Consider the following 23635-nt stretch of genomic DNA (forward strand, 5'->3'; position numbering starts at 1 on the left):
AAAACTAGAGGAATGGTTTTGTTTTTAAAAAAAGGGAGGTTATGGAAAAATCAATGCATCAATTTCATATCTAGCAAAATGCGCGTGACAAACAGATGTTCGATATTTGGCTGCCATTTATTCAATACTCAAAGTACATTTGCCTGCAAAAATACCGACCACACCTGTCTAATTTTAGTGAATATTGATGTTTGATAATCACATTGTTTGATAAATTTAATAAAACAGGCCCTGGATGGTATAAAGACTCACTCTACGAATAGAACCTTGTTAAATAGAGAGATCTGATGATGATACTACTGTTTGTTTTTTGTTAAAAGCTTACTGTTGTAATTATCGTTTTGCTTAATATGTATATAACAGTGATTTGTAAGCTTGTTAAAATTTCCAAAATAGCTATACAGTACTAAAAAAAAACAAAACTCCCAAGTTTTCTTGCATAACTATAAATGATAATCAGGTATTTAGCAAAGTATGTTTTTGCTTTAGTTGGTATGTAGAATTTTGTGGTCACAGAAATCAGGTATTTTATATACATGGCGTGTCCTGAATGTATACATTTTAATTACCTAATCGTTTATTCCCATTCCCTCCCCCAACAAACAGATGTATGAACTAAGCCTGCTGCCTCTTTTCTTTCTAGGCTTGATGTAACTGAAGTTCAGATAGCCATAATAATCCTCTTCTTGATGTCTGCATTTGGTGGAACTACTATGTGGGACTATAAGGTAAGTGTATCAAGCATTCAGACTTTCACAGTTGTATCTGAAGCTGTCATGTGCAGGTGTATTGATGTTTAGTAATTGCTTTTCAAATCTTCTGTATTCAGCTTGTTATATTTATTAAATCTTATTTTTATTTCAGTTTTAATACATAAAAATGTTGCTTTATATATTTACTATAGGGTGCCTGTTTCCATGTAGTTCAGTACTGTATCTCTTGGATGTGATAGTGTGGTTTCCTATGCATGAATTTAGAGCTACACAGAGGAAAAAGACCCCATCTGCCATATATAAACTTTAGGCCTGGAAAATACATTTTGATTATAGTTCAAAGGAATCTTACCCACAGTCTATATTTTTCAGATGTAAGTTTGTTACATCCAATTTTTATATTTAATTATTCCTGTACCATAAATTTCTGCTCAAAATTATAATTTTTAAAGTAGACTGTCTCAATTGTAAAATAAACTGTCCATTAAAACCTACAAATCCAATGGGCTAAATTTTGCTTTATGCTGATGTAAATATGGAGTAACTGTTAAAGTTAATGGAGCTGCACTGGATTTACACTGGCGTAAGAGCTGATCTGGCCCTGTAACTTTAAAATGTCTACCCAGCAGTGTTCTGGCATCAGTATATTGAAAAATATTTCCAGCCTATTTGAGGGAAGGGGGAACAGCTCATATGTTTCATGTAGAATAGGACCATATAGGATTGAATGCAAATATTTTTAAAAATTGGAAACAATTTGAAGCCTGCTGTATATTGGACTGTAGTTCCTGTTCCTGGTGGTGGTGTCATCTGTATAATACACCGTACTAGTTGATTGGAATAGATATCAATACCATCAAGTTAATTTTGCAGTCTAAATTATTTTGGTAATGTTTTATTGTATCTGACTCATTCATCAATCTGGCAATTATGAAATGGCAAATTATTTTTAGAGGAAAATGTTCTTAAACAGTTCGGTTTTCTTCTCCCCAAATTGTTTTTGTTCTGTTTCTGAAACTATTAAGATTGAAATGCAAACCATAAGTGGGATCTTTAGACTTCACAAACTTGGCTAATTGACTATATATTCTTTTTGTGTTAATTGGTGGATTGTTTTGAGATGCAGAGATCTCTGCCTTACATTTTAATGTTAAAGAAAAAACAAGTCTGTCTCCAAAAATATGTAGTCCGTGGTTTCAGAAAATTTATTGCTCCTCTTTTTTAACCCTTTGCTGCCTTGGAAGTTTTCTTGAAACTGCATTTGACTCTAAAAGGTAAATATTTTGTTAAATCTATATCTGGATAATATACATAATGCAAAGATGCATCATATAGCATACTATGTAATGTGATCACAAAGCAGGCAGATGGAGTTTGCATTTCCTGTGGTGCTCCATTGTGCTGACCAATAAATTTAGAAAGAACTATCCTTTTTCCTCTGACACAGATTTCTGTTCAATCGAATTTGAAATACTTAGCAAAGTATAAAAAGAGCTTTTTAAGGGTGTTGCAAATTCTAAAGCACCATAAAATACAGCTGAATTTCAAGGGCAGAATTTAACCACCTACTTCTCCAGGATTTAAACATTCCCCCTTCCACCTTCCCCAAAAAAGGTATCCTATCATCTTAAGGACAGGACTGTACTCTGAAATTGTTCATTTGAGTATAAGTTTCAAGGAAAAGGGATAGTTAAAATAAAGCAATACAAATTGTTTTTGGAGATTTCAGCAGCAGTTTAACTTTTTTCCAAGGAATGATGTCCTTTAATTTTTTAAAAAAAACATTTTTCTTGCAAGATCCCTTTGATAGACCTAAAATTGAAGACTTTTCCTGTTCTTGGAATAGTGGGTGGAGCATTATTTTCCTGTTCCAACTATTTCCATGTCATCTTTGGTGGTGGAGTTGGCAAAAATGGATCTACAATCGCAGTAAGCTATTTTAGAATTTAAACTGTATTCTAATACTGGGGTGGGGAAGAAGCGGGTTACTGTGTTTGGCTTGTATGTTAAATTCTTACATTACAAAAAACTTAGTACTTCTGATAATCTTACTGAGTATTTAAGCAATCTAATACATTGATTCTACTGTTTGATATACCTTAATGCTGTCTGTAAAGCCATTAAATATATATGAATGAGACAGCTAATAACTCAACTGCAGTGGTAATCCAAGTCACATTTTCTGTATACCCTTGATTAGGGGTCTTGTATTGTCAGAGAAAGTGCCATGAAGTTTGAGTTTATAAAATAGAATGGGAAAAAAAAGTCAATGCGAGTGCCCCTGCTGCACAGCAACTCAGGACCTGATTTTTTTCTTCCAGACATGTTGAGTACATGTGACTTCATTTGGCTTTAGTGGAAGTTGTGGTTGGTCAGCAGTCCTGAAAATTGGGTCCAAAAATTTATGGTATGATTCAAGTTATGATGAGAAATGTTTTCTGCTTTGTGTGTTTCAGGGCACTAGTGTTCTTTCACCAGGCCTCCATATAGGGCTAGTTATCACTTTGGCAATAATGATCTATAAAAAATCTACAACTCAGCTGTTTGAAAAGCATCCTTGCCTCTATGTCTTAACATTTGGATTTGTGAGTGCTAAGATCACACAAAAATTAGTGGTAAGGAATCTTGTTTGTTTGTTTTTTTTTAATTGGATGTATGTATTTGGTACTTTTGAGAGTAGTGCTGTAGGTGGGCATTGTGTAAGCTCTCCTACTCAACTCTGCTAATTTACCCTGTTGGTTATTGCAGAACCTCTATTATTACAACTACTAACCTGGGCCTGTCAGAGACTGGCTGGAATTCACCAAGGGGACCTAACTGCCACTTGAGGTGGCCACAGTCAAAATTTAATCCTCAAAATCCTAGCTGCCTAAACTCCCTAGGCTCCTAATCTTCTACTGGAGGGAAATGGAGACTACCAGCAGCATGCAGCTTAGCAACTAACTTTCACCTGTGCCTCAATGCGGTTCACAAACTAGATATTTACCACTATCTCTGCGGTGGGATCCAATCCAATAGATGTGCTCAGAGCCCTCCTTAGAGCATAGCAGCTGGATTGGGGTCTGCACCAAACAGCTTGAGGAGCAGGTCATGATGACTCTGCCTGATTCAGAACTTGGTTCTCCCGTGTCCCAGATGAGTGCCTTAATTACTGGGCTATGGGGGTGTCTGTCTTGCCTGTTGAAACTTTCACTTTTATAAAATAACTATTCATTGGGCCAAAGAGGGGGAGAGTGCAACTTCATAACCCACTGGTTAGGGCACTAACCTGTTATGCAGGAGACTCAAATTCAAGGCCAATAGTCAAATATTTTGTACAAAGTGGAACAGCTTCAACAGGAGACATCAAGATCCATCCTAGAATACCCTATAGCCAAGTGGTTAAGGCATTCCTGCCTTAACTTTTTAATCTTTAGACTAGGGCATACACAGAGTTCTTCTAGACAACTGAAAGTACAATGTTAGGTTTATCTACATTTTTTTTCTTTTTCATTCGTAAGAGAGCAGGACTCACCAGACTGAGATCTGCCTTACCCAGACAGGAAACCACAAAATCAACAAGCTCGTTAGCATTATTCTGGATATAAATATTGGAGGACCTTTTTCTTGTGACTCTGTTTTGTATGGGTACATGCTTTGACTATTCCAAGTGTCTAACAAACCTTCACTGTAAAGCTAAATAGAAAAGTATTAGGTTTGAGTTGAGAAGCAACTATTTGGCTTACAGCAAGCATGGCACAGACTTGCTGCTTAGATTTCACAAGTGCATACAGAGCAGAGTAACAAGGAAGGACTCGATCCAGAAGGCTCAGTAAGACTGTTTGAAGGCGTACAAGAACTTGTAAACACAGCTAGTTACCAGTCAGAAGGGGAGAAGGCCTTTGGGAAGGACGAGCTCTTTGTGCAGTTGTTACAGAGCTCTATGTGCAGTTGTTACATACCTTTGGATCCAAAGGTAGCTTTTTCTACTTAATGCAAGTCTTTGTTATAGCTAACACGTTGACAGCACTAACACATATGACCAGTGTCACTGTTTTGTTGTCTAGTAGTCACATGAGCTTCATGGTGATGTCACTTTCTTTGTTATGGGTGGTGCGGCGAGAAACTTGCATACTTATGCTGCTTTAATGTAAAGGGGTTCTAGGAGTAACAGCAGCAGCAATGCTGAAACTAACTGAGCAGCAAGCAGGCATGTATTAGAGAGGCAGAGGAGATAGGGTGAGCCAAAAGCATTTTTGTGGTGGTGCTCTTGGGCTCACCCAAAAGACCTTCCTAAATAGTAGCAGAGCTTAAAGTAACTTTAAATAGAAAATGTCCTTATAAAAAAAAACTGGGGGTTTTAGTCAATTGAACAGGTTGACTGTCCCTTTTTAAGAGCATTATTTATTTGTACTGTTCCTTAATTTAAATTTGTTACCATAATAGTTCATATTCTCAAAGTAAGTTTTTCATTGATGCCAAATGTCAAGCTTTGTAGCTATATCAAATCTTGTTTTATGTAGGTGGCCCACATGACAAAAAGCGAGATCTATCTTCAAGATACTGCATTTATTGGGCCAGGTCTTCTATTTTTGGACCAGTACTTCAACAGTTTTATTGACGAATATATTGTTCTATGGATAGCATTGGTAAGCATTTGTTTTAAACTTTAATTTACAAATCCACTGAAACAGTGTTAAACACTTATTTTCATACGGAGGTGTATATAAGGGGCAGGTTGAAAACTCAGTCCCTCTTACCCATGCCATCAGTTAAACTAGTTGTTTCTCCTTTCTTGGCACCCAATACAGTGGTAGCTATTCTCTACAGTTCATGGTTTGGGGCTGAAGTTTAGGACAAAAGAAAATCCTGGAGACTCATGCCATGAATTCAGGCTTTTGCTCTAATGTAAATGTTAACCTTAATTTAGCCGAGTAAGTTAATCATTCATTCAGATTGAAAGCTTTGTTAGCAGTGGAAATACAAATACATGGTTAATGTGCAATAATGGTTTTAAAAAGTCAAATTGAAGTTAAAAACTTGTAAATTAACATGGTGGCGTATAAATTAATCACTTTTTAAAACTACTGACCCAACAATAGATGGGATTAACAAAGATATTCTTAAAATAAATGAACATGAGGGCTGAGCTATAGGGTAGACCTTTTGTTTTCAAAGCTTTTTTTTGGTAACATTAATTTGTTTTTGTTTATTTTTAGGTCATATCCTTGTTTGATTTGCTGAGATACTCCACTGGTGTATGCATGCAGATTGCTGCTCACCTTCGCATACATGTCTTCAGAATTTCATCACTTCAAGCTCCTGAACAGGTTCAAAACCATACTGACTGACTAGTAGTTCAAGCTGAAGAGGAGAAGCAGTTAGGGGAATAATGAATGAAGTAGATCCCCTTTTCAGGAATACAGACAAAGCTTTTCAAGAAAAGACAGTGAAAAGCTCAGTAATTTGCTCAGATAACCAATACGATTACTTAAATATGAAGTTGTGCAGAGTCTATTGTGATTTATGCTTGTATCATCAAGCATAAAATTCCTCCATTGTATTCTAGACATTGCAATCATTATTTCTGATCATGGATTCATCAGTCAAACTGATTTTCTGCCATGCACTAGATTCTCCTTGATTGAGAAAAGATAACTTTTAATTCTGGTACATAGACTGACTACAAATCTAAAGTACTCAATACTAGAATTCTAGAGCTGCTTTGCTTCACACAAGAGGAAAAACTTTTCTAAAATCTCAAACTGCTGAGACTTGCTATGAAATTAATCAGATTTCCAGTCTGCGCCTAAAATAAATTTCAACTCAAGACTGATTAAAAATTAACCATCCAGCAACTCACTGCTGCTGTTACTGTAATACATGGTGTTTGACACTGTGGAGAGAAGTCAATGGAGCTCAGTGCCTGACAAATCCAAGGTTTTTTGTTTAAAAAAAACAAACAAAACTACTGGATTTTCTCTTCCTGCTTCATCTTTTATAACAAACTCTGCCCACCAATTTCAAATATCATTATCTCTGTGAGTACAGGTTCAGGGGTGAAGCCTCCATTTCAGCAGTTACTGAAAATATATATTGCTTGAGTTTCCTTCTAAGGCCTGGCTTCTAGTTTTGCACCCATTATAATTTGTAAGTAACGCTTAAGTACCATCAAGTATCTAATTTACAAGCAACATCAGATGGATCTAAATGGCATACATTTCTGCCCTAGTTATTTGCACCAGTAAAACTGAAAGTGCAAATCTGCAGGACTAAATATTTGGCCTATATATTTAGAGATCTGATCAGCAAGGATCCTTTGAACACAACTGTGCAACCCATCAGACTAACTGCCATCAAAATGTGTTCTCTGTAGTTTTACTTTGTTATGGTAATAACAAGCTGTATATGAGACTTTTTAAACACAGACTCTAAGGAATTAAGTATAACTTGTTAACTCATAGGAAAGCCTGGTATTTAAGTATAAAAATCTGTCTAGAAAAAGATCTCAAAAGATTAAGTACAAAACAGTGTATCAGACACTTCACTGTATTTCATCATGGATTATTATAAAGCAATATCCCATGTGATAAGAGAGCTCTGGCTGTGAAATGAACTGGTTGGTTAATACATTTGTCTATTTGAAAATACTGGCCAAAAATAAGGGTAGTCTAAAACCCAGTGTTTAAATAAATGAGAATCAGCAGAAGAGATCTGACTTACTTTAGCTAAGGGCTAGTGCCATTTCCACCAAATCTAATTTTTAGGTAGCAAACATAATATAGATGTCAACCCTAACTTTTCACCCCTCCAAGCTGTTTCAATAGACTAGTTACAAAAGCCCTTCAATGTGAAAGTACCCCTTATCAATTTCTGGCTTGCAGTTTAAGCAATGAAGAATGCAGTTCACAACATTCCCAAAGCTTGGCATATACTAAACGCTTTCACGTTTGTGAAGAAACCCACCAACATTATTACTGCAATAATATCATGATACAACCTGTTAGATTTCAAGTGGGTGAAAGCTCTCACCTTCATGCACCTGTGATATATCTGCACTCCTGTGGTGGTGTTTCTTACTGCTTTTGAAAAACATTGTTTACCAAACATTCTGCATAAAAGTTATACTTTCTGGGCATGAGGTTCTCTACGTCTTGTTTATTATTAGAGAATCCTACTGGAAAATAGGATCATTGATCACTGAGATTATATTACTGCTGTAAAATTGGACCTGTAATCCACCACTTGCCCTCAGTGGTACTGCACTTATGTGAATCACATGACTCCCCCGACCATCTAGATAAGGCTTAAGAGTTCATCCTCCTCACCCTGTTCAATAAACTGGGAGAAAAGCATCATGCACAAATGAACTTTTAACATTCATTTGCATGTATGTTGTTCATAAGATACAGAGTGAAAAGTAGTAATGACAACTTTAACAGTTCTCAGTGAGATGCATCAGTTGCTCAAAAATACTGTAAACGAGAACTGCTTAATGAAAGAATTTTCAGTGACTCAGCAGTTTCTCGTCCACAACAAGCTCAGCCTTATTTTCAGTAACCAGTAGGCCTAAGAAGCTTGTGTTGTGCTCTCAAAACAAGTTGCAATGTAGGGTATAGTTGTGCCTGTGGGTATTAATGTTGTAGGTAATTGGACTGAAAAACATTTGTTTGACTATATCACACCAGAAAAGATCTTACACCGTTATCTGATTATACTTAAATGACAACTTGGAGATAATATAAGTGGAGTTCCATGACTTGGTAGCCACCAAAGATTCACACACTTTAACATGTCTTCCCAACATGTGCTAATTAGCACTGAATGAGTGTTTATCTGCTGTGAGTCCTAATAACTGTTGTGGAAGAGTGTGGCTGCATGGTGGTTACTAACGCAACATTTCAATCTCAGAGAAGTGGGCCATCACAAATTCCCCCTCTAGAACACTGTTCCCCTCCTCTATCCCAGTTTTAAACAGGGACTGAAAAACTGCCCTGGCACCATGAACAGCTGGCCCAGACTTCCCTATCCAGAAAATAGTGCAACAATAACTCCCTAAAAAATGACACAGGCGCCAGAATCTGGGAAGCAGTCAGAAAACTGGGGGAACCCAATTCCAAAATGTAAATATTAAGTAATGGACAAATATTTTATACAGAATCTCTACAGTCTGGTTTTGGAACCCTTTGGAAAACTACATTTTTAGGGCAATTCTAGAAAAGACTGGGAAAAAATCTCTCCTCTTCTTATGGGCATTTTACTATACATTCTTTTATAGAATAAAAGCTAAAACTATCATTACAATTGAGTGTAAGTTCCTCCAAGTTATATTTGTTAGTGATGTCAAGCAGCTAATGACCAAATTTTTTTTTTGTATTAAATCCAAATGTTGAAAATATTTCAGGGCTTTCCTAAGTTGTAAGAAATGAATGTGTATACAGTGGTTTTCTGTAAAACAAATGCATGAAAACTCCAACCTGGCTGTAAAGTAAATCAGAATTCACTGTACTGTGATATACAAAATATAAAGAATTTACTTTAAAAACTTAATCTTCACTAAACTGCTAATTCTTTCAAAAAGCAGCAAGAACTACCCTTCCAACTACAGCTCTGGAGATGGGCATCTGCTTTAGTATCTCTTCCAAAATGGTCCACAGGAACTGATAGTATATAGATGTATAGTGTTATCAATAATCACTGCAGACTGTTGTAAATTGTTTTTTAATGTGGCTCATTTAAACCAATTAGGCACGCTATGCTGTAAAGCCAAAATATCTGGTTTAACATGACTAACAAGTCTTGGCAAACATATGTCCTTGTTAGTGCAGTAAAGTACAATGTACAGCTTATAATAAGGCTACTAATGATACTTTAAAAAAACCCTCAACCATTACAGTGCCTAGAACAGAAAAAGAGTAAACAACAAGATGTAGTCTAATAACCTAAAGTACCAAAGAAATGTAATTCGTGTGTACCATACTTTTAATTCCTAAACTTTCCAGAATGTTATCCTGCTAAATATGCAAGATGTACACACACAACCTAGGATTATTTTGGTGGTTTCTTTAGTTCACAATTATAAAGTTGCAAAGGTACATTTTTGCATAACAGCATCAAGTTTTTAATGTGTCCTTTTAATCCTGTGATGTTCATTATTGGTGGAATTTTGTGATCCATTTTGCATTACTGCTGCCTATGGTACACAGATTCATATTCACCTGTTTCAAGAGGTAAACCTCTATTAACCTCCATACTGCTATAGTCTTGCATTTTATAACACTGCCTTAGAGTTAGAAAAGCAACTCTCACTGCAAAGAGGTTAAGGAGGATTCGAGCAGACATATTAATAGTTTCTGAGGAAAGAATCCAGTTTGCAATCTCTGCCATTAAGAACATGAAAAAATATGACTATCAATTTCACTAGTAACATTATTGAAATAATACATGTAACAGTTTGATTAATAGGAACTCTTAAATTGGAATTTTAAAGGAACAGACTTATTTTTCCATGGCTAATGGCTATAATTGTATCATGTTACTTAGGTGCAAGTTGTTTCTTCACTGAGCCATCAGAATAACATGGACTGAAGAGATTTGCGAACAGTTGCCATCTCTTGCTGTTGCTGTTACAAGAAAGGAGATAACACTGAACAAATGCAACATTTAGGAAAAAAATACCACATCAGTCTGATATATTGAAAGAATTAAAAGTGAATGTTAAATGGTTTTTCTACTTAATGTTCTGTCTTTACATTTTTAACTGTTTTTCCCCATAAATCAATGCTAATACTTACAGTGTCCATCATGATTTTCTTTTGCAACATAGCCATTTCTTTGCGAAGTTCATTTTGTGCACCTGCTAGAAGGTTTTCATGATTTTTCTCTAGTTCTTCCATACTCTAAATGATAGAAATTATACTAAAACTGACAAATATTAGCAGTTTTATACTAAGCCCCCCCACCTAGATTTCCAAACAAATCCTGTTCACAAACCAGAAGTAAACAAAACTCGCTGAGCACCATACACCACAGTCACTACAGAGTTCCGAACTGACCCGTCAGCCACACACCTCATTTAGAACCCAAAGTATGCAATCAGGCAGCAGACACACACAAAAAGGCAAATACAGCACAGTACTGTGTTAAATGTAAACTACTAAAAAAAATAAAGGGAAAGTTTAAAATGTTTTTGACAAGGTAAGGAAACTGTTTCTGTGCTTGTTTCACTTAAATTAAGATGGTTAAAAGCAGTATTTTCTTCTACATAGTAAACTTTCAAAGCTGTATTAAGTCAATGTTCAGTTATAAACTTTTGAAAGAACAGCCATAACGTTTTGTTTTTACAAACATTTCAGAGTTACAATCTCCATTCCTGAGGTGTTTGTAACTCTGAGGTTCTACTGTATCATAATTAGCAAGTTACAAAAGGGATCATAATTTCATGTTCCAGAGTTATCCCACAACTGGAAAACATGCAGCAATACTGGAAATACTTTTCCAGTTTACAACAATATACTGAATATTGATTAGACTGCCAACACCATGCAAAGTATCTTACCTGTCTGGTAGTGGGTTACAAGGGTATTGCATAAAGTTGACTTGCTGAGAGTAGAGCATAAAACTGAGTGACAGCTGAAAAGGGTATCTTGTAGCAGTAGTGTTTTAAGAAAACAACTACATGCTGAACACTGACAATTCTAACAGAAGCCAATGAGAGCTACAGGTGTAAAGTGCCTCTGATAATCAGGCCTGAGATATATTCCTCTTTTCCCCCTCCTGTATTCATAATTTAAATGCCCTGCACTGCACCCCTTTCACATACGATTTGGGACCTGTAATTCTGCAAATGCGTAAGATTGTCCATAACTTTAAACATCACTTGTCCCATCAAGATAAGTGGGGCCACTCAAAAGCATGAAGTTAAGCTTGTGTGTAAAGGTGTGCAGGATTTGAGTCTTGATTTTATTTGGAAGTTCAAGCCCTAAAGTCATCTTTTATTCCATTCACTTTGCATCTTAAGTAGTAGCTGTAATTTGTCTTTCTAATTTTAATATTGCTTTTATATGACACATTAACTGAAAGTTTGAAAGTACTAAGGTATGGTTAAATAGGCTTTTATTTCAGATGTGTTCGTCTAATATTAAGATGATAGATAACTAGGTTTTAGTTTTGGTTTCTGTTTTAGCAATAGGGTATGAGAGCACCTGTTTTGTTTTCATACTAACTGTGAGATTTGAAACCTACTCTAAACTGGACTTGGTTGAAACTGACAGAAAAGTTTTCCTGCCAAAAAATGAGGTTTTGTGGGAAAAATGTCATTTAACAAAACAAATTTCCACTTCAGTTTACTTTTTAAAAAACCATTTCTGGATTATCCCCTCACTCCCTTTTCTACTCTAACACTTAAGTCAAAGGGGATGGGGGGTGAGAATTCTGGACATCATTCATTTTACTGCACTCAGAGGGGGAAAACATTATGAAATTTGTTTTTCTACAAACAAACAAAAAATGAAACAAACCCCCCACAAGAAAAACACACCTTTCAAATTTAAAAAGTTTAATTAAACTTTGTTTATTTCTTTGAGTAGGTCTACTCCAAATTAAATTTCATTTTTTCTCTCTCTTTTTTGGTAGCTATGTCCAATTTTTTCAGAATGGTTATTAACTTTTACACTAATTTCAAACTAATACATTATATAGTAACTTTTTAACATAACCAGATTCTTCAGGTCCAGCTAACTATGAAACTAACCTATTGCTGACCACAGAAAATGCAAGAACAAAGACTCAAGTACTGCTGAAAACTTTTTTTTTAATTCTGTCTATGGTAGCAGTTAAACTGTTTTCTGTACCAGAGCTCAGGGAAACGTAGAACAGTGGTATCTTGGAAACAGATGGACCTATTTTGTGGTCTTAAACCAGCTTTGATTAAAAAACCACATACTTGGTTTAAACTAGAGAGATACTATTTATATTATTCATCTCACCTATATTCATGTGGCTTCTGAGATGGGGGAGAAGGTAAAGATACAAAATAGACTCTTCTTCATTCAAAAGTTAGCAGATCTATCTTATTTTAAAATAAGTAGTGACCACTTTATAGTAAGAGTACATCTATAAATTGTATATGAAGGGTTAACAAGTGATGTTTTAATAACTTAGATAAACTATTGTTAAGAGTCCATAATCTATTATACATATTACTTATGTCTGTAATGTATTTAACTTCTGTTAATCATTTATTAACCATTTATGTTAAGGGTATGTTTATAAAATGTGTACCTCACTTTCAATATAATACCAAAATACATAGTGAACCAACAAAACCCCAGAAAGTCAGTTAAACTGAAGTGAATATTAACTGCCCCAGTTGGGCCCACTTTCACAGAAGACCCCTATTTTGGGCTGACTTTTGTTGCTGGCATCAGAGTGCATATTCAGTTTTAATACTGGTTTATTAAACATAATACCTATTGTCCTGTGTTTGGAAAACTCGCCCAATCAAGCATAACTTCTTATCATAAAAACTATTTAAATTATATTTTAATTTACTTAATATGAGCATTTATCTTTCTACAAATAGCTATTTGTAAAAAGATTATTGACAATGGGTCACTATTCTATGGTAGCCATTCACTTTTAGTGAGACTGCTACCTCTAACACAAGCATAACAAACGCTAAATTTTGGCTTATGCTTTATTTTCAAATAGTGTGAAATATTTCACTATTTTATTTAAAAGAAGTAGTTTTCATAACATTAATCTAAGGCCTAGTCTTCACACAGACACATTGTGAACTAAAGTTCTGGTTACTCTTAATTTGATTTCAGTCTGATTAGTTTACCCTGGTAAATGTACAAATGCAAGGTAAACAGATATAAACAGTTTTAATCAGATGTGTGTGTGCTCACACAGGAGTTTGACTGGCTTAATTACATCACTTTTTAAAACAGATTTTAGTTATGGGAGTACAACTTGGGTGTTTAGACAAGACCTTCATGGAAAATGGAACTGTCCTTGCAGGCTCCAAAATACCACTACACAAACATTCTTGGTTAATTAAAGGAACCATGTGTAAGGCTCTCTTACCAGTATCATCCTTAAATGGATTTTAATTCAATAATTATTGTAAAATATAGGGAATTTTAATCCTATTTTAACTGTAAATTTCAATGCAGCCTTACCTATGGAGTCATTAAGAATCCCTCTAACAGAATCATGGTCTAGCTTTAAAAAAGGTATATATACTGGACCTTTAAGAACTGCTCATACAGCTGTTTAATTGTTTTCAGTCTCTGACTCTGAACTATTCTTGCTTGTTGAAAAACCTTCTGTTGCTGGCGAAACATATTCTAAAACACAAAGAAGAATCATGTTAATTGACAAGCAGTAGTTAGACAGGTCGATGCTGTCAGTGTTCAAAAGTATAAGTTCCCCCTTCACTGGAAATCCACGTTTAGAATCTATAACATGGATCTTTGATAGATAGTGGGGATGGCAAGGAAAGGGGAAATGCTGTCCAAATCTATTCTCTAGACCTATGTTGCTGTCAGGGGACAGCACAACTTGCAAACTGAAGAGGAACACAATTTCTTCCAAGTAATCTAAACTGATGCAATGTGCTCCCAGAGTAATTGTGCCCCTCTGCCATTATATAGCTTCCTTTCCCCATTATGAGGGTGACTGCTCTTGCTCTCTGTTCCCAGCGAACAGGATCACGTGTAAATGCTATAATTCCCCAATGTCATCCTACCCTACACAGACTTGGCATCGCTTCCCTACTTCCATCCCAAGTATAATATCCCAGTCTCTCTTACCCTACCCCACAGTCTCTAGTGATTTGGGTGGAAACTTGCCCATATATAGCAGGACATTTAGGATCTGCTCTGATCTTCCATGGGAACCTTGCATCTCTGCACTGGGTCAGCATATGGCTCCTGCACATGAGGAGCATTTACCTCTATATTGATAAGCCTAGGGAGAGACACTACAACATCAGATAGTCTTTATCACCTCTTCAGTTTGCAATACAGCTGATAATTTATAAACATTTTACACTTGGGAAGTCCTAAAAAACGAAAGAAAACTTTTAAGACACTGTCAGTCCCGCATACCACATGTTTTGTCTGAAATTCACCTAAAAAGTGTGTTTATGCCTGTGGGAGGTTGGTGTCTAACAAGAATAATTAGCACTTGTGAATGTATTATAAAACAAATGTATCAAACAGTTGCCAGGCTAGAAACAAACCGCTAGTTTTTCCTCCTGTTCCTCTGCTTTCTGCATGTCCATATCCCATTGTTGAAATAAAGTCAAGAACTGCTGGGAATACTCCTGGTTGAGCTTCTGCCTATAAATACATCACAATAACTTCTAGCGTTAACTGATCACTTACGAAAAGTGCTATATATTATCATCCCCATTTTACAGGTGGCAAAACATGTCTCAGTTGGCATGGCCATTATAACTGTAGAGCCACTAATGCCAGAAGAAATACTTTAAAACATTCTGTTTATAAATAATAGTGTTTACATAGGATTAGAAGACGAATTGACCAAATGTCAGTTTCTTTGGGTGGAGGGTTTGGAAGTGGGAAGAGGAAGTTCTATTTTCTTGAAGTTGAAGACCTGGGGCTTGCAGAATTTTTCTACCAATATGTAGGGAATGGCACAAAATAAAGACCTAAGCTTCTTTTGCTCATTAAAATGGTGAAATATAACCCTAAAAGGATTCTGTGCATCAATTTGAAAAATTGAGAACATAGACATTTGTTTATGGGTAAACTAATGTCATTTAAAATTATGTATTGGGCAGAGAGCATTTAAATACAACTACCAGGCCAATATCCAAATCAGAGCAAACACTATCAGAAATATCCAACTTGTTCTGAGTTTTTAGGGATGTTTATGAAAAAAATTAGGGAGGTTGCTTGGACCAGCGACAAGTACCAGAGGTGCAAAGCCAAATACAGGTAAGGGGGCTGGCGTAGAGCCTTGAATACTTGCCATGCATTTTAGATGCACTTCTGTGCATGTTACAATTACCGAGATCCTTCTGTCTCCCTCCCCGCCCCCACAGAAACTGGGACCTCTCTCTCTCCATCTCCCCACAAAAACCGGGACCTCTCCTTCCCGCCCTGTCTATTGTTAAGGGGGTAGGAGTATTGGGTCCGCAGGAACCACTCCCACACATGGAGAAGGGGAGGATGGGCACTAGGAAAGCTGCCCTACTATTCCACATAGGGCTCTTAATTACATTGGCCACTCCCACAGTGGGATCTTTGGCATAAAAACAAGAAGGTAGGTTTATACTGATTCACAGGAATTTAAATAAATTAGAAATTAATACATTGTGTGCGCATGTAAAATATTTTATCAATGCAGGTTTAAAATGCTTACATTACTCAGGGATGATAAACCAGGGCCAAGTCTACACTACCATGTTACTTCGGCGCAGCTGCATCAATGCAGCTGTACCTCTGTGGCACGTCTGGTGAAGATGCGCTATGCTGACAGGAGAGTGCTTTCCTATCAGCATAATTTCTCCACTTCAAAAAGAGGTGGAAGCTATGTCAGGGGGGAGAGTGTCTCCTGCCAACATCGTGCGCGGTGTGTACAGCACTTAAGTCGATGTAACTTACATCTTTTTCACACCCCTGAGCGACGTAAGTTACATTGACTTAAATAGTAGTGTAGACCAGCCCCAGGAGTGAGTTATACTAGTCCTTCCAAATGAGTGCCAATAAAACCTTCGTATCATATTGTTAAATATTTTGAATATGGTACATATTTTATAGGTGTCTGAATTTTAAATATTTTACTAGTACTGTTTTTCACCTCCCTTTGCCTTTAATGCCTGTCTTTGTGAGTAATTAAACATGCCTCAGAGAGAAAGAAAAATAATGAATTAATAGTTTAAAAAATCCTAAAGTTACCTAAGATTAGTTTTCAGTACATAATAAAACTTATGAGTAATACTTTTTAGTTTTTAAAAAGCATTTGACTTTTTTATAAACCAAACCATAAAATCTTACTGAAAACTTCTACTGGAAATTTTTCAGTTTTAAAGTGGAACAACATTTTGACCAAAAATAAAAATTTTGTGTTTGCTCAGAAACTTTCATGTCAAATTTCTCTTTCATAAAATGAATGAGATGTGTTACTCTATTACTGCTTATTTAAACAAAGCAGATGCACATAACCAGATGTTTGGGCAGAATGTCCCTTGTGGCCCGAGTAGATATGACACAATTCCTGATGCTATGACAACAGATTCTGTCATCCAGAAAAACAAATTGAACACATTTTTTCCAGCAATAACTGTAACTCTTACCTCTGTTCTTGCTGTGTTTTCCAAACATGTTCAATTTTCTGGTTACTGGTTTTAAGAGAAGCCTTAGTATACATTTCTAATCTTTTCCTCTTAGCCAAGAGAGCCTTGTTAATGTCAGCTGTATTTAGACAAATAATAATCAGGAATTGTATTATGTATTACAACAGACCTACTATGCATTTTATTCGGAATTTCAAAATATTTTACTATTACCATTTTTATATAACTTGTGCGTTAGTGAAGCACACACAAAGTTTTATCATTGAAAAATTACTCATATGACTTTGGCTGCTGACACTTAAAATGTTATTTATTCAAAAAGCACTGACTAAAATTGTTTTGGAAAAATATTTATTAAAGTTACTTGGATTTAAGTAGCAAAAGTGTGGGCCTACCAACGCTGTCAAAATCTTTTTAATGAATATAAGTGGTAAATAATTTCTCATTCTTCAAGCACATTAAGTAGCTCTAAAAAAGGATGGTTTGAGTAAACATCGCTGTTTTATTATTACATATATAAATTTGTTTGGAAGGGTATTAAGCAAATTACAGGTATACCCAATTTCATGCCTGTAACAACCACTTTGAACCTTCTGTTATATATTACTTCAAGGCTATATCAACTGATCTCTTATTGTCCCTCTATTTTGTCTCAGACTGATGTCTCATTGCTACCTCCATTCTTAACTATTATTTCTGTGCAGATGGCATTATCTCTTTCTCTCAACACATTTTCTGATTACTCCATATCTCATCCTTTTACCTATCTTTGGCCTACATTAGGCTGCATTAACTTCCTATTATTTAATTATTCAAAGACTGAAGTAATCTTCCTGTTAGATTGCTCTGACTAGCAGAACAGTCTTATATTTACCTCCAAAGCAAGAAATCTTTGGCATTTTTAAATTATTAATGCACAAGGGAGGTCCATAAGATCCGCTCCTACTTTGAGGCCCACATACAAAATATATTTATTCTATAAGACATCTATTTATATATGAGATAAAAATAAAATTATTACTCAACCAATTGTTGAGTAGATGAGTCATCTTATTGTCACGACCTGTCTTTCTGTCCTCTTCCTTCCCACTTCTTTTTGCCCCTTTGTTACACAATATGTTAATTTATAGAATACATTTATGTCCCTGTTTTCTCACACCCCTCCTACATTCCTGATCTTCAGTTTGCTCCTTCACTGTGACAAAAAAGGGAAGGTGAGAGGGATAGCTTTTTCACTCATACTGCCCTGCCACTCTGGAAGACTCTCACCCAAATAACTACATAAGTTCTTGTCATACTTCATCTTTAAAATCTTCCTTTCTGCTTTAGACTGTGATTGGTATTAAATTCTACTCATGTATCCTTCCATTCTCTCTTCTTTGATAATTAGCCTATAAGAATACTTGCATCTTCACTATGTTTACATTTTAGCACTTATCTTATATTGTTCCATTTATGCATGTCCGTTGACACTTTCTGCTGGAAAATGGCTGTATCCAATGCTATAAAGAGTGATCACTTTACTCTGCGTCTCACATTAAACCTTTGACACTTTAATTAAAGTTGTTATTATAAAAAAAGAGTTAGACTATATACTTCCAGTGTTGTTACTTAAACATTAATATTTCTTAATTCAATACTATATGAATAATATTTTAAAATATACATACCTCCAAATCGTTCCAACATAGTCTGTACTTCACCCCTACAAAATATTGTGTTTCAAAAACTTGATATGACTATTTTTGTATAAATGACAATAGAATTAGAACCATTGTATATACCTCAAAGTTTAACTGCCTAGTTTTAACATCTATCTATTGTATTATTATTTGTAACTGCTGACAAAATTGTCACTGTTGTACAAGACAGAAAATGACAGCAGTACATGTCCTGAGGAATTTACAAGCTAAGAGAAATGTGCACACATGATAGGATGCAGTGGGAAGTCCAGAGAGAGACTTGCATGATTTTTCAGTTATAGTTTTCTATTAACTAACTTCCTGGGGACAACAAGGGAGAATTCAGTCTGTAAGGGGAATCTGTTTGAGGAAAAGAGAGTGAACTGGTAAACCAAAATTGGGAGGAGAATTCTATATATAAGGATGATGAAGGACATAGGAAGAGATAAATGTGCCATCATGGTTGGCATCACTGGAAGAGCAGAGGATGATGATACAAGACAAGGTGCAAGATGTAGACTGGGATGGATTTGCACAGCACTTTTAAGGAAAAACCAAGAAGATTAAACAGATATGTGTGGCAGTGGGGAAACTGCAGAGAGATTAAATAAGGGCAAGACATTCTGGGCAACAGGAAAGGAAGATCTCTCTTGTTTACATGCATTTTTTTTGTAAGGTACAATTTTCTTTGTACCATATAAGAACTGGTTTCTATCTCAATCCCCCCAGTCTTCACAGACTGGAATCTACTATCACTAACACTTATTCCAACTCTGTATATTTTCAGACATAAGCCTCAAAAGGCTGACTTTACTTATAAAAATAATTGGATCTTTTCAGGTAATAATGGACACATTTAATTTTTGAAGCTTTACTGTCATTCTCAAGAAAAGTAAGAATTGGGGAAGAGGTTCAGCAAAATGATAAAACTGTCTAGGGTGGAACTCAAACTACCTTTGGGAGAAAGCAAGAATTTTGAGAAGCCAGAAAACAAATATTAATAATTTTTTTAGCTGATAGTTACAGCTATTCAAAAGTTGGCATTGCTATATAAAACATAGAAGTTTTCCCTTTTTTAAACATAACTGTAGTCTACTTTACCAATATATTACTAATAGATTTTACTGTCTTTAAAAAAAATCTGACTAGAATCTACTAGGAGAAAAATAGGCATATTAAATTTCAGTAATTAATATCTATGTGGAAATTTTTTCTTAATAAAAATAAGTTTTTTAAGCAAATTACCCCACATCTTCTTCAACTACAGCATGAGGAGTCACTGAAGGTCTTTTTTTTCCATGTTTATCAATTACTGGAGTGTCACCTTTATATATTAAAAACAACAAAAACAGACACCACTTACAAAATATTTTGCTGAAAATTATTTTATTTAAAGGGATAATTACTTATGCATAATCCTACTTTCTTACAGGATCTCATCATATAGGATTTCCAGTCTTGGGTCTTAGCTCTCTAGCATGAAACAAGTTGGAACTCCTCTAGCTCTTAGAACTTTGGCTATCTTATGCACTGGAATCTTGGACACAAATCCTTCCCCAGTGTTGAACTGGCACTGCCTCAGTTCCCCCATAACCTGCTCAGTCAGTTCCTGAATGCTCAGGCAACAATGGCTCACAAACCTGAACATTTTCCAAAACTCATGACAATCATCTCAAAAATGGAAATAATCTAAACCTTAAAAATAACAAATCACCTTAAATTGGAAACCTAAATTTGGAGGGGAAAAGAGGTGAGTGAATGGTAATACTTAAACTATCAAATTTCACAGTAAGTATCCCTTCTTTAAAAAGATTCCAAACACACAGGATTTCCACTACTGGATAGCAAGAAACCTGAGGGCTATCTCACACTGGAACCAGAAATATATAAAGCCAAAAATGTATTTATGAATGTTTTCACATTTCTTAAAAAACAATATGAGCCAAAGTCCAAAGCGTCACTACACATTCCAAAGAACAACAAACTCTAGGGAGTGGGAGAGCTTGAGCATCCCTCTCAGAAATATTGTTAACATAGACTCACAAAACACAAAAAGGAGACTCTTCTCTTGATGCCAAAACCAAGCACTAGCTGCAGCACCTCAAGTACATATATGCAGAAGAACTCTGATTGTTTGAGAAGTGTAACAACAAAGGGTCACTTCTTTAAAAGCATGATCTGTGCTGTATCCAAAATAAATCAGATGTGATCATGCCTTCTTTAGGTTTAGTCCACCATGGAGTGATGTGACAAAGTCTTCCGAGTTACCAGCCAAACAAAGCCTTCACAGGCAACCCAACATCCTGAGTATGAGACAGCAGCCTCAGATTTTACTATCTCAGGCAAATACTTGAAAAGATTTAATTGAAACAAAGGAAGAGGGAAAAACCAATAAAGGACAGAATGTGCCTGTCGAAAGACTGCATCCAAAATAGGTGACAAAATCAGCTTAGAGTTCCTGGAGAGAACATCTTTGTTGCCCGTATTCAGAAAGTAACTGAATGATACTGGAGGGAACTGGAGGCATGGTGAGGGAATGAAACATTGGGGAGGGACTCATGCCTAAGTGCCAGTGACGCTCAGGGCAAAAAAAATAAAAATAAAATAAAAAAATCTTGGGCAATGGTTTTCAACCTGTGGTTCACAGATTCCTTGGGGGACCCTATACTATGTCTAAGGGGTCCACGAAAGGTGACTACGAAAATTAAGTTTCTGATCCCAAAAAAGGCATTCTGTTTTTCTGATAAATCAAAAGTATGTGAATACCCCACCTCAGGTGAAAATCTGGAAGCACTGTCATTACCATAGAAGCCCACTGTTTAGCACCCTTCCTCGTACTGTGTCAAATGCTATGCCAAGCACGCACAACATTTACAGCTGAATTCTTTAAGTCAGCTGTCAGTCTAAGACTTCTATGATAGGGGTCCGTGGACCGCAGGTTGAATTTCCAAAGGGGTCCACACCTCCATTCCAAATATTTTACGGGTTTGCAAATTAAAAAAGGTTGAAAATCACTGAACGATGGAGCTTCAAGCTCTCCCACAGTAGGAAGCTGAGATCAAAGTATGGGAATCCTGGTGTGATACCTTTAAAGATTACTCTGCTGTTAGCTCTTTTGGACATCAACTAACCTGCTAACAAAGCTAGCTGAAGGAGAGTAAGTACTTCTTACAATATAGTTATCATCAATTCATTTTCTGACATGACATTAGACAGAAGTAGAACCACAACTGTGTAAGAGGAGCATTTCCAGTATCTGTACAAAACTTCTCTTTTGAAATCAGTTTTGTTGGCATCTGATGAAAATTCTGTAAAAATATATTTACACAAAATAATTGTTTTGATATATAATGTGCGAGGGACCATAGCTAAATGGTAATTACGCATATAAACCATGAGAGGATTGCAGCATTTGTGGCATGCCACCCAGTGACTAGAGAACTACATCATCTGCTGTTTGTGCAAACTAACTCTGTGCAAAAGCCTTTCATTTCACTCTGAAGGGCTGCCATCATTTGGTTGGTCAATTCTAAATTAAGTCCCACCACTGTATTTTTCTAACAAAGTATGTCCCTTATGACAAACTACACTTTCCCAAGACAGAAGCAAGAACTCCTTTACTGGCTGGCTGATCTCTCCTTCCTTCTCTTTCCCCTTTCCTCCCTTGTTATCTATCTTCTCTTCAGGCTCCCCTCTTGCCCTCTCACCCTTCTTCCTCAAGACTTCTGCCCATTTTTCTTACTGTTTTTCACTCTCTGCCCCTCCCTTCTTCCCACTGCCAGCACCACAATCCAAATCCCACCCTTTGACATCAGAACACTTTCCTTGCACAGCTAGGTACATCAATTGGCACCTGGTAAACAGGTAGCTGATCTGTGCATCATTCCTTACACCTCTTTGTCCATGTGGCTCAGACAGAGCAGATGGAGAACAATTTCATGCTTAACCAGAGGACAAGAGCATGCTGCTCTTGCCTGAGCAGTGCTTCCATGTCATCAATGGCCTACTGTGAACCACAAAACAAGAGCACCATCTTGGAGACTGAAGGACAAGAGAGAGTTTAAAAAAAATCTTACTCTATTACAGGCACCAATAAACCTCAGACATATAATTGCATACTACATGGAGTTGTTCCATTGTTTTAAAAAGTTCTCTCCAGGTGATGGTCAGTCAATCTTTAACTCAGAAGTCAAGCTATCAGTAGCAAAATTATGAAACCTTATTAAATAGGTAATCACTCTGACATAGAAACTACCTTGTTTTTATTCACCATCAGAAATGTCAACAAGAAACAGCATTATACTGTATCACTAACCTTTCAGTAATTTTAAATATGTATCTCGATATATCTATAGATATACATGCACACACTTCATAAAACTTGATGAAAATGATTTCAGGGGACATACTGCACCTTCCCTAATATCTTCCTCTGATCCACTCAAGTTTTTCTTTTCCTCTTCCTGAAAGTCATAGGCACATAAGGCTTGATCTTCCTGTATTGGTTTACCAGCTTTCCCTGCATGCTTTCTTCCAGATGGTGCCATAATCAGAGGCTTTTTCTCTACTGTAACAAATATACTGTATTTGTTAACCACCTCTTCCCATGATTTTTTTAAAGAGTAAAATTCCAGTGATTCCTACTGGAAATATGAAAAAAACAAAACAACACAAAAACCTCTCAAGCCCACACATATTCATTTTCTGAATTACTTTAATTTTTAGCTACACTTTGTAGACTTGGTTTATAGTGTAGTTTGCATAAAGTAATACAATTATATATTTAAAATATTGATAGTGCCCCTGTAAATATATGACATGCATTTAGTTACTCAAAGCATTAGAGTTCTTATGTGCGCCTTTGTACAATAGTTAAAATGAATGTTTAAAATTACTTATTTTGAAGAAAAGTTATTAAATATCGTTAAAAG

General features: G+C 35.9%; 2 protein-coding genes across 3 annotated transcripts in view; one reads left to right on the forward strand and one right to left on the reverse strand.

Moving 5' to 3' along the window:
- Positions 1–10481, forward strand: part of CHPT1 (choline phosphotransferase 1) — a 29790-nt gene extending 19309 nt beyond the window's left edge. For both annotated transcript variants that reach the window (XM_074940508.1, XM_074940517.1), the window contains 6 exons: positions 644–728; positions 2511–2642; positions 3170–3328; positions 5216–5341; positions 5912–6022; positions 10236–10481. In XM_074940508.1, coding sequence (XP_074796609.1) covers positions 644–728; positions 2511–2642; positions 3170–3328; positions 5216–5341; positions 5912–6022; positions 10236–10280 — 658 coding nt within the window. In that variant the 3' untranslated portion in view covers positions 10281–10481. The remainder of the gene's footprint in view (positions 1–643; positions 729–2510; positions 2643–3169; positions 3329–5215; positions 5342–5911; positions 6023–10235) is intronic.
- SYCP3 (synaptonemal complex protein 3) lies at positions 10427–23251 on the reverse strand. The gene is made up of 7 exons (XM_074953864.1): positions 23119–23251; positions 19950–20028; positions 18693–18727; positions 17023–17140; positions 14941–15040; positions 13946–14044; positions 10427–10591 (listed from the first exon to the last, which is right to left on the reverse strand). Exons 1-7 carry the CDS (start codon positions 23249–23251, stop codon positions 10427–10429), a joined length of 729 nt encoding a protein of 242 aa, XP_074809965.1.
- Positions 23252–23635: the final 384 nt, after the last annotated feature.

This window comes from Natator depressus, chromosome 1, assembly GCF_965152275.1.
Source record: "Natator depressus isolate rNatDep1 chromosome 1, rNatDep2.hap1, whole genome shotgun sequence".
In the NCBI taxonomy this organism is placed as follows: domain Eukaryota; kingdom Metazoa; phylum Chordata; order Testudines; family Cheloniidae; genus Natator; species Natator depressus.